Here is an 11,785-nt window from a genome sequence, read left to right on the forward strand (position 1 = left end):
TCATGAAAGAAGGTTGAAAGAGAGTAGACTCAGGTGTAATCTTAGGAAATGTTTCTTTACAGAAAGGGTGGTGGATGTCTGAAACAGACTCTGAGTGGAAGTGGTGGAGACAAAAACAGTATCTGAATTCAAGAAAGCATGGGATAAATACAGGAGATGTCTAAGGAAGTGATGAGAAATATAATGCTATATTAATGGGACGGATGGGCAGACTGGATGGGCCATCCAGTCTTTTTCTGCAGTCATGTTTCTATGACACTAGAGCATCCACCCTGGGCAGTTCCAATACCTATGGCATCCTCAGGAAACTGGTTCAATTTGGCAAAGGCTCTACAAACTTCCAAGCCAGCCTCTGGAGTATCCCATTCTTCCAAGGCCTTCACCTTCCAATGAAAAGGGAAAGCCCTATTAGGACCACTAAACCCCCTCCAAATGGGATCTTACCCCTCCTCCTCCTATGTCTCCACCTTGCTCCCTAGCTCTGCTAAGACCTGAGAAATTATGGCAGGCAATTCCTCCCTTTTGATTAGCCTACCTTCAGATCATCTCCCTCCACTACTGTTATCTCACCATCCTCTAGAATAGTCCCATCAGTGTCGTCATTCCTTGGGACATCTTCAGGAAGGTCTGGAGAAAATTCCTCCTCTTAACACCTCCCCACCCTCCGACTCCAATTCTAAATCAGAATCAGGTTCTCCCCTCTTCTTCTTGGGACGCAACAGAACCAGAGGACCCCCTGAGGAAGCCCCTTTTGGGAGAGACCCACTGATGGTAGCCCTTTTTTTTTAGTCAAGAATGCTTGTGCATTAAAAGTACAAACTAAGGGGGAAAAGATTCCTTCTGATCAACTTCAACATTGTGCCTCCCCAAAGTACCCTCCGCCTTCATCTGTGCAGCCTCCAGCCCCCCACAACAGAGAGGAAGGCTCTGCAGAATCCTCTCCAGGATTTCCCTGTACCGCAAGAGAAGCAGTCAAAATGGCTGCTGCTCCCGATCTGCCTGACTCTTCCTGAGAGCCTGAAATGGAGCCTCGGGACTGCTGCTTCTTTTGTTTGCTGCGATTCAACTCCCATGGTGGCCAACATCTCTCCCAAGAGCCATCTCTGCCACCCACACACATTTCACACAGGCTGGAAAGTAAAATCCCTGATCTGCGATCTCCAATGCTGCGCGGAAACAGTCATGCTGCAAGCACAGCACAGGAAGCAAAATCTCCTGACCTACCTTTGATTCCCCTCACTGTCTAAGCAGAAAAAAATCATTCTGAAAACCCTCCCATACCGTAGGAGAAAAGGCCACAATCCTCCTGCCTTCCTGGGACTAAGCATATCCCAGCTGCTCACCACTCTACTTTGGTTTTCTTTTTTTTTTTTTTTCTAAAGTTGCTTAAACGGAAATTGCACCAATAAACTAAGATAGTGTCAAATAAACCAAATACTTTCCTGTTGACGACTTCGCATGCAGGCTCAGAATTGTCCCAGAGGGGAGGAAAGGGCTAGAGAAAGAGGAAGCCAGCCCCCACTGGTTATCAGGCCCTTCTTGCATCCAAGGTCCAAGTCAAACATAAGCCACTGACCCACTGCTCAGCTCTACTCTACCATTGTTTAACCAAACAAACAGATCCTAACAACCCTGGGAGTAATTTCTCTACCCACAGGTTAGACACCCCTACCACCTGCTGGAGACAGAGAATACTGAGAGACTACAGGTAGCACAGTAACTTAAGTACCGAATGTACAGAAAAGCTTTTGTTCTCTGTCGCCATCTGCTGGTAGGAGAGAAAAATTCATCTGTCAAGATTGATCTGGTGGATGATCAGGAATATAAATTGTCTTCCAAATTCCTATCTTATAGAAATGCTGCATTTATTTACAGAACATTACTCAACAAAACCATACAAACTATGCTGCTGAAAATTATATCCCTAATTTCCTTCCGAGAGTGTAAAGTTATGCTGCATTAATGCTCCATGCGGTATATTACCCTTGTCTCCTTCTCCAGGCTGGTACAGGATATGGTGATATCGGCCATGGTCATGTTGTAGACAGGATGCTCTGCCCTGGGTACGCATCGCTGCTGCTGCATACAAAATATAACAGTCTGGGGGCCAACGATTCTACAACCAAGCTACAACAGAAAAAAAAATAACCAAACTGTGCCAGGAAAATAATTATAACAAGTCTCTAAAACAGTGGTATTTACTTCCAGTCCTTGAAGGCCACCAACAGGTTGGATTTTCAGGATCTCTCTAATGAATATACATGAGATAGATTAGCATACAATGGAGGCATTGTGCATGCAAATCTATCTCATGCATATTCATTAGGGATATCCTGAAAATGATACCTGTTGTTGGCCCTCAAAGGCTAGGAGTGAATGCCGCTTATTCTACAAAATGACTGTTTCTGAAACAGTTGTATTTACCGGATGTTTCAATTGTTCTTTGAAATTATATATAAAGTTTATCTTTTGAACAGCAAAATTAGTGGCGTTAAATATTTATTTCCTGACCTTTTGTGAGTGTGTGTTCAGATCTTGTTTAACATAATTCAAGCTACCGAGGATATCACAACATAAAATTAAGAGATATAGAAAGAGATAGCTTTACATTAGACTTTTATTTCTGTGCATTCAAGTGGACTAACACATTAACTATCCAACTATATAATTAGAAATGTAAATGGCTGCCGAGCAATGGGAGTTAGACTGAAGATTAAAATGATTTGATATTTGTAATTTTGATAGTATTGCATTATATCTCACAGTTACAGTAAACGGTAATCATTTTGTTTTCACTGTACAGTCTATAAAGAGGTAACCTGATGTTACTTCTGGAATTTGTTGGTCTAACTGGATGGGCCATATGGGCAGAAAAAGAACATATAGCTCATCCAGTCTGCCTAGGATGGGAAGACTGGATACGTTTTTTTTTTCTGCCATCATGTTACTATGTTTCTAAAATTTCCTAAAGTTTAATATCACTCATCTCTTCTACATTCAAAAGGGCTTGTATGAAAAGATGGTAAACTAAGCAATATACTGATGGAGCACCCAAGTGATCTTCACGCTGCCTTCTCCACTCTAAGAGTTGATTGCCTCTGTGTGTGAGAGAAGACACGAGCAACACAAGGAACATGCTGGAGGCTAAATATGATGCATCTTTGAAGGGCATGGAATAAAGAGAGCGATCTCACAAAGATAAAAGACAAAAAAAAAGGCAGTTTCATAGGTACCACACCTTTCTGAGATGATTGAACGCACTACCACTAAAAGGGTCACATATATAGAGTGATTTGTCTTTCTCTTTTATTTTGAGTGCTGCTTCTTCTTCAATAGTCTGAAGATATTCATCAGACTGAAATTGTTGGATTGCCTAAAGAAATGAGAAAATAAGAGCAATTTAATTCCCTTCTTAACTGTATATATACCTGCGTATAAGGAAAAAAGATTTACAGGTAGTTTATAAAATAGTGCCTGTTTGCACATGTGGCTGACTAGGAAAGCTGCTTAATGGAATTAGCACACAGCTGTTGCCTCATGACCTCTGTGGCTCAACTCCCTGGAAGTAAGCATCCACTGTTCTCCAGATGTAAGACCAGGAAGATCTGAGAGACTGGCAGGCTGATTTACAAGTTTCAGACCAGTCAGTGAACTGAGTAAGTAATATGAGCTCTTGCTCTCCGAGCAGGAAGTATCTGGCCAAGTCCATGCATTAGAATAGGGGAGGAAGAGAAGCTCAACCTACATGTAGAGTTTATGTCTGAATATAATTTTGGCACTGCTAGATTGCTCTTGGCCTCTTTTTGGCTGGGATGCAAGTACAGAGTCTGAGCTATGAGCTGAAGGTCTCTTCATGGCCAAGACTGAGAACGTGTAGAATAAATACTCTACCAACCAGCCCAATTGGGCTCATGATTATGTTATGACCGTTCCAAAAAACATACAAAAAAGGTGCTCTAAATTTTGGAGCACCTTTTCTGTATGTTTTTGGAATAGTATACGAGGTGGAATGCTCTTTATTGTTTTATGTTTTGACGAATGCCAAAGCAGAATTCTTATTTTATTTTTTTAATTATTTATATTCCGCTTTTCAGCACTTCAGAGTGGATTACAGTCAGGATGAATAAACCGCTAAAAAAACTGTGATTGTTCTGCTGGTCACAGTAAGTATGTCCCATAAAGCAGAGGCTAAAATTCAGTGAACATATTAAAGATATTTCTTTACAGCAGAACTTGGGGTTGATTTATCCCAAGTTTGAAATTTGTAAGCGGTAACACCTATGGGTCCAGGCCTCAATCCTAAAGTAGAGAGACTGAGTCCTGAGGACTGGCACTACTGCTCACAAAGTCAACTCGTGCTAATTCAACCTCTTTGTGTGTCTGGTACCAACCAATATAAGCGCAAACAATTTTTTTTATTGGTACAATTTTACCAGTTACTTTGGAGGATATCACTTCAATTTTGCATAATCAAAATTTTCTATGAAAAGATGCCTTTATAACTTTAAGAACTACTTGCTGGAAGTTAGCACATATATAGATTACAAAATGATAAACAAGTGGTTGATGCAAAGCACTTCCATCCAATAAAAATTGATTACATGGTCACTACCGAGCTAAAACATGACACTGGAAGGTAAATGAGTTTCAGATGAGTATGCTTAAAGCTGAGAAACATTTTAGGACAGGACCTAATGGAGTCAAGAGACTGGGGTGGGTTTACATTTGTGTTTTGTTTTAGAATCTGAAGTTTGGAAATTTGTGGAATTTTTTGGAGAAGTTGAGGAGTGGGAATAGGGATTTTATGTATATGGGGAGTGGGGTGGTCGACATGTAGATCTTGTTATATTTTAATTGTGTTTTAGGGCATCTATAATGATGTAACAGTAAATAAAATGTATTAAATAAAATAATTTGCTGAATCCCAATTTCAGGCTTGACCATCTAAACCTTAAATTTAAAAATTGCATTAACACAAAGCAATATAATACGGAGCCCCTAAGGAACAAGTGCCAACCTGCTGAGAAAGTAGCCTTGGTATAATTACAAGCCTCAGCAGACAACATTTACAACTTATCAGCCATGACATACCAGATCTCAAAATACAAAACTATCCAGCAGAATGAAACAAAAACTCAACTACAATAATTATTTGCTTTCATTCTGGGCATTACTAGCCTGATTAAAAAGAACTTCCAAGCACACCTTGATATGCTGCCTGTACATATTACACCGTATGAACTCCAGAAGGAAGTTCTCTTTGGCACAATGCGAGTACTACAAAGAGAATTAGCAACAGATTTGAGAGATTGATATTGCGTCTGTCGGTCCTCGATGGCTTCGCCCCGTTTGCCTCACCTTATTCACGGCTCCTCCCACTTTCCTGGGGAAGATGGCTACCGCCGCGCCTACAAGCCGACCTCTCTGGCGTCCCTGGAACGGCTATGGTACAGCCTCCCGCCATTGCTCCTCCCAGCTACATACTAGGGTGTGCGCGCATGCACACAACCCTCGTTTTTGTACCACCCTTGGTGCGAACCTCGAGGGCGTTCCCTCATGCTGACGTCACGCCATCCGGGTATATTACCTTCACTAATTTGCTAGCTCGTTGAGTTAGCAAGGACTCGAATCCATTCTTGTCTACGCTACTCTGCCGCTTCCGTGCTGCTGCAGGAAGCTCTCTCTCTGCCCTTCGGGGTAACTGCTAACCTGGGTACCCGCTCCTCGAGGGCCCTCTGCTTTATTTCAGGTGCCATACAGGTAACAGGTATTCGTTCCTCGAGGGCCTGCTCTCCCTGCCTCAGTGCCTGTACCTTCTACAACATAGCTGGTGGAATCGCATATCTACAGCAAACATCTAGTGAGAACTCTAACTCTCAGTCTATCTCATCCACAGTATCTCCTCGCTGGAAGACCTGCTGCAGAACCTCCTGACGTCATCTAGGAGAGAAGGGCTCCCTCTGCCGAGGACCCTGAGACTGCAACTACGAGACTGCCTCACTACTGCCACCTCTGGTGGAGATCTTCAAGCTGTCTAATAAAGAACTATCCTGTGTTTTGTGTGTATGAGTCAAGCCCAGTGCTGTGGCTCCTCACGGGGCTCCTCCCCGTGGGCGTGATCATCTCCACAGCACCCAAGGATCTACAAAACAGACGTTATCATAACAATTGAGATCATACCAACATTCATTGGCTTAAGAATGAAGTTCACTCCTGTCATGGTATGGCAAAACAGAGAATGTAATATTTCCTGATGATTTCCTTTCCTTGAGTCCAACCAGACCAGTCCAGATACATGGGTTATGCCCACTGACCAGATGAAGACAGATATTAACAGATTTTCTGATATCACTCCTTGTAGGCTGTCAGTCTGACCTCAGCCTGCCAGTATTCCTAAATGAGCTAAAAAAAAACCTCACAAACTCTTCTTTACCCCAACCAGAGGCTTCCAGCAGAGCACAGAAAATAGAAATAAGAACTGCAGAACAGATAATTCATAAGAAACAGAGAAAATCTGAAACTTACCAATGAACAAGGTCAAAGCTACTAAATTATTTCTTCCTGAAATATACAATAGCAGATATTTGGCAGAATAGGAAGGGTCCTGGACTGGTCTGGCTGGACTCTGACGTTAAACTTGACATGAAATCACAAATCAAATCAGTTCTACAATTATTCTACTACAAGCTCCACCTTCTTAGACACATTAAACCATTACTTAAACCTGACAACTATAGGACTGTCCTTCAGTCGCTAGTGCTCACAGGGATTGACTACTGTAACTCTTTACATGTCTGCCTTCCTCAGTCCACAATCATTCAGAGAATAGAATACAAAACCCTGACGATCATCCATAACACAGTACACAATACAGATAACTCTGCAGTCAGTAAAATGTTCCACCCCCACAAACCTCAACGGAACACCAGAACTTCTGACAAACGACTTCTCGAAATACCCACATATCCCATGGCAAAGCTTACGAACACCAGAAATAGAGCTCTCTCCATAGCTGGGCCAAAACTCTGGAATGCCCTACCATACTACCTAACCAATATCATCGATAATAAAGCATTCAAAAAAGAACTGAAAACCTGGATCTTCAGCCAGACTTTCAATGATGACTTAAGCAAATTACAATTATGATGCCTTAAGCCTCCACCTACTTCTCCCCTCTTCTCTTTTCCGCAGATATTTACCCCTTCCTCCTCCCACTGCCTCCCCCTCTATTGTATATACCTTCCTCGTTTTTCGTTTCTATATTCATTTTCGTTATTTGGCTTAAACTATTTTAGTTATTTCCTGTTACAACCTGCTCCATGACCTGTTATATATACTTTTGTTTCACTACTTGTTCTATGTATCATTGTTTCGTTTCAATGTAAACCGGGGTGAAGGCATGCGCTAAACCTCGGTATATAAAAGCTTCAAATAAATAAATAAATAAATAAATAAATAAATAAATCAAGCCCCTTCAGCTCATCCAAAACTCTGTAGCCCGATTACTTACAAATACAAAACCCCACGATCACATCACACCAGTTTTGTATTCCTTACAATGGGCCTGATGTAATAAAGTTTGTTGAAGCTGCTGCGGGTTTGTACAGCTCCAGCTAACACAACAGAGTTCTCCTCACCTCCAAAAGATGCAGCTCCCTGCCCCTTAGACCACTCCGGAAAAGCTGGAAGGTTTACCGATTGACATGAAAGGACACCACCTTAGACCAAAAAGAGGGAACTGTCCGCAAGGAAACCCCATCAAGGGAATAATAAGACTTTTGTGCATGGGGAAAAAAGCGTGTACAAACGTGCTCGCAGACTTGGGGGTTTTCCTGCGTGAATGCATGCTAACGGCATGCAAAGGAGACGATTAGCTAATCATAGGCAATGCTGGGGAAACTCCGGAAGATGGTCACTCAAAGGACCAAAATGTGGCAGTGCATTCGCTCTCAGCAGCTCCTGAATAGCCCTCCATAGTGAGGCATCATATCTACTAATACAAACAGCCACATTTCCAAGGAAGGCGGGACCGGTCTTTTCAACAGTACTGTCTGCTGGCCAGTTTTTCATGGATGTTCACGCAGATGCTGCTTGATCGAAGCCATACCACGCGTCAAGCTCCAATGGAGGCTGAGGAGGCACGTAAAACAGAACTGAAAGATTCGTAGACTGATCGAAAGAGGTGGTGGATGCTCTCTTCCACATCCAGGAGTGGGTGTGGATATTAGTTGCCTTATTCAGGGGCAGGTAACAAAGACTTCAGTTTTTAAATGCATTATATAGAATTTGTGGCAGGGATGGTTTATGATTTTGGCACCCACAGGCAGAGTGTCATGGCAGTGATCTTTTAAAGCTGTACCTAAAGCAAGTAGAAGTAGCCTACTTTTCAGCCTGAATGTTTGGCACCTTCAAAATTTGGTGCTCTAGGCAGTTGCCTATGCATAAATCCAGGCCTGATTGGAGGACAATAGTGCAAGCAGACAGCACTCCATTTTGAAACATTTTCTTGCCAAAGTTATCTAGAAGTTTGTAGTCTTTTCCTGGAAGGGAATCTGAGTGAATCCATGTGTCCTTTGCTTTCAGTTTTTATTTTCCCCAATAATTTATAGTGTTTATTATATCCAAGAAAAACAGGAGAAAATCATAGAAGGGAAAAGGAGTCTTTTTTTTTTTTCAAATGATTTTCTGCAGGTTTAGTTAATTATAATAAATATTGATAAATTCCCAGGGAAAATAAAATAAAAACTGCCTGGACTGGTCTGGCTGACTGAAGAGGAATAACTTATGTGGAGACACTACCCCATGATCATTTTATAAAAACTGCCACAAGGAGCAAAGGGCAGCCTATGGGGTAATACATTTCTCTGCCTTTTAAGGTAGGGGTTATTTTACTCTATGGAACATTTCTCTGGCCGAAGTAGCTATGGTTGAACACTACCACATTAATTCAAAAGTAAACTGGACAAGATTTTAGAAGAAAAACATATGGTGAGGCTGATGATGATACAGTTACATATTAGGAAAAAAGGTAATTTAGTAATTCTGAGCAGATCACATTATTTAGTTTGGGGAAAGAACTTTTTTTTTTCTTTTTTTTTACTGTTATAGAAATGGCTACAGATGCAGAATGTAATCCAGGGGAAGCAGAAAAAAACAAAGTAGAAAGAAGTAACTATTGGGCCATCAGGAGGAGGCTTTACTTGAAGAGTTTCTGATCCTCTTCCAACTTAACCAACTACATAACTAACAATAATTTGACTTTACTGTTGTTAAATGCTACATAAGAACATAAGAAATTGCCATGCTGGGTCAGACCAAGGGTCCATCAAGCCCAGCATCCTGTTTCCAACAGAGGCCAAACCAGGTCACAAGAAGCTGGCAATTTCCCAAACACTAAGAAGAACCCATGCTACTGATGCAATTAATAGCAGTGGCTATTCCCTAAGTAAAATTGATTAATAGCCATTAATGGACTTCTCCTCCAAGAACTTAAACCTTTTTTGAACCCAGCTACACTAACTGCACTAACCACATCCTCTGGCAACAAATTCCAGAGCTTTATTGTGCATTGAGTGAAAAAGAATTTTCTCCGATTAGTCTTAAATGTGCTACTTGCTAACTTCATGGAATGCCCCCTAGTCCTTCTATTATTCGAAAGTGTAAATAACAGATTCACATCTACTCGTTCAAGACCTCTCATGATCTTAAAGACCTCTATCATATCCCCCCTCAACCATCTCTTCTCCAAGCTGAACATGCTCCCCCTCTAAATCTTATCAAGCTATTTATAATGAGACTGGTGAAAAAGAAATAAAAGATCAGTGAGTATCTACAGTCACAGGCAACAGCACACATTCTTACCTCATGTGCTTTAAAAAAGAATTCTTTATTTTCTGAAGACTTCACAAACTTCACATAAAAGGGCTCTGCACTTGTAGACATCTTTAACAAATAGAATAAATACAACAAACTCATGAACAAAAAACTATGCATGTTTTATATTCAGTAAACAATTAGGTTCCATACCAGGAATTCTCAACCCAATGCTCCAGACACACTCAGCCAATCTGGTTTTCAGGATATGCATAATGAATATGCAGCAGATAGATCTGCAATGGAGGTAATGCATGCAGATCTATCTCCTGCATATTCATTGTGGATATCTTGAAAACCAGACTGTCTAGGTATGTCCTAAGGTCTGGGTTGAGAACCCTTGTTCTAGACCAGTGGTTCCCAATCCTTTCCTGGGGAGACGCAGTGCATGCAAATTTTCTCACCTGCATGTTCATTGTGGATATCCCTGAAAACCCAACTGGCTGGGGGATCCCCAGGACAGGGTTGGGACCCACTGTTCTAGACAATCAACAGAGCCTACATCATTTCTAGAATACATCCTAAATATCTTGTTCAAACTGCGTAAGGTTATTTCTTCTTAAGTAGAAAGATATAGCGTAGAAATTTCATGAAAATCCACTATATACATATTTTTATTTTGGCCCAGCAGTGTCCTCCTGTTCCTTTGGGCCTTCAACATAATTGAAACCAGGGCTGGGATCCAGTGCCATGAGAGTTCATTCCCAACTACCTACTTATTTTTCCCTTATTTTATACCACCACAATCCCAACATACCTAGTCTGGTGATTGCGGTGACAGTCTTTGGCAAGGAGCCATGGGTCCAGGGTTCTTTTCAGAACCCTGCAACCTCAGGCCCTGAATTCAGCCACTAGGCACCACCTTGAACAATGAGAACTCCCCTCCCCTTCCCCTTCCCTCCCTGGAGGGAGCTGTGAGCGCTGCCTTCATAGCACCACCAACTCCAGTCAACATAAACAGCGGAAGACCCAATTTGGTGATTGAATCGTGGACCTTCCATATCGCCACTGAGCCATCAGGCCAGTCAACATCAGTTTTTGTATTCCACATTTTTACTTCACTTTTAACTCGTGATCCCAGATGGTACGTCAAGAGAACTCAAGATCCATTGCTGGCTAAAGTCTCCTCAGCAGTGCTCCTCTGGCTGATGGGATGTGTGAGACAGTACGAGGGAAAGAATACTTTGGAAATGGATGGGTTACTGCCAGGCTATAAATATGCGAGATAGTGCAGGAGAACAGAACAATACCATACCATGGTTTGCATACGTGGACTAACAGAAGAGAGGAGCGAGATAACACCACAGTGTAAATATATATGAGTCAGTGTGTCACAGTCTCTATACATGTAGCATAATGTGAAGGAGGAGTGGTTGGGATGGTAGCAGTGTATGTATGTAGGGTGGGAGCGAGGGAGCTTAAGATGAGGTAACGTCACGGGACGTAGGAGTATTACGCCAGGAGCCTGCGTGGGTACCTTAGAGTGCGGTATACCAGAGATCAGCTCACTATTCAGTGAGGAAACCCTGCTCGCTTCTTACCCTGTCGGAGATCCTTCAGGTCTCCCGCGCGAAATCCCTCCCGGAAGTGAAAGGGGAAACGATGGCGCCGGCGCGGTAGGGGCGTGGCCAGAGATCCCAACGCGTGGGCCGTGGGTGTGAGACTCTCGCCTGTGCAGGGGGCGGAGTCTGGCTCTGACGTAATCACCGCCGCTGTTCAGTGTCCGGGGGGGGGGGGGGGGGGGGGGGGGGTTGGAGGCCGGGCGTGCGAGTAAAGGGAAGCAGGTCTGGGGCGAGACTGAAGAGACGGCGCCGGGGGCTCTGCGCTGTGTAGAGCTACGCAGCGGATGGAGGACGGGATGAAAATGATAGCGATAGTTTCTATGTAGGCTGAAATGAGATGGGATGGACTG

General features: G+C 42.6%; 1 protein-coding gene across 3 annotated transcripts in view; it reads right to left on the bottom strand.

The window, feature by feature from the left end:
* The window catches only part of TOPBP1 (DNA topoisomerase II binding protein 1), a 248,317-nt gene extending 236,782 nt beyond the window's left edge, over positions 1 to 11,535 (bottom strand). For all 3 annotated transcript variants that reach the window (XM_029589328.1, XM_029589327.1, XM_029589329.1), the window contains exons 1-4: positions 11,415 to 11,535; positions 9,862 to 9,942; positions 3,239 to 3,373; positions 1,984 to 2,127 (exon numbers count right to left, since the gene is read on the bottom strand). In XM_029589328.1, coding sequence (XP_029445188.1) covers positions 1,984 to 2,127; positions 3,239 to 3,373; positions 9,862 to 9,942 — 360 coding nt within the window. In that variant the 5' untranslated portion in view covers positions 11,415 to 11,535. The remainder of the gene's footprint in view (positions 1 to 1,983; positions 2,128 to 3,238; positions 3,374 to 9,861; positions 9,943 to 11,414) is intronic.
* Between the last annotated feature and the right edge of the window lie 250 nt (positions 11,536 to 11,785).

This window comes from Rhinatrema bivittatum, chromosome 2 (genome assembly GCF_901001135.1).
Source record: "Rhinatrema bivittatum chromosome 2, aRhiBiv1.1, whole genome shotgun sequence".
Classification (NCBI taxonomy): Eukaryota; Metazoa; Chordata; class Amphibia; order Gymnophiona; family Rhinatrematidae; genus Rhinatrema; species Rhinatrema bivittatum.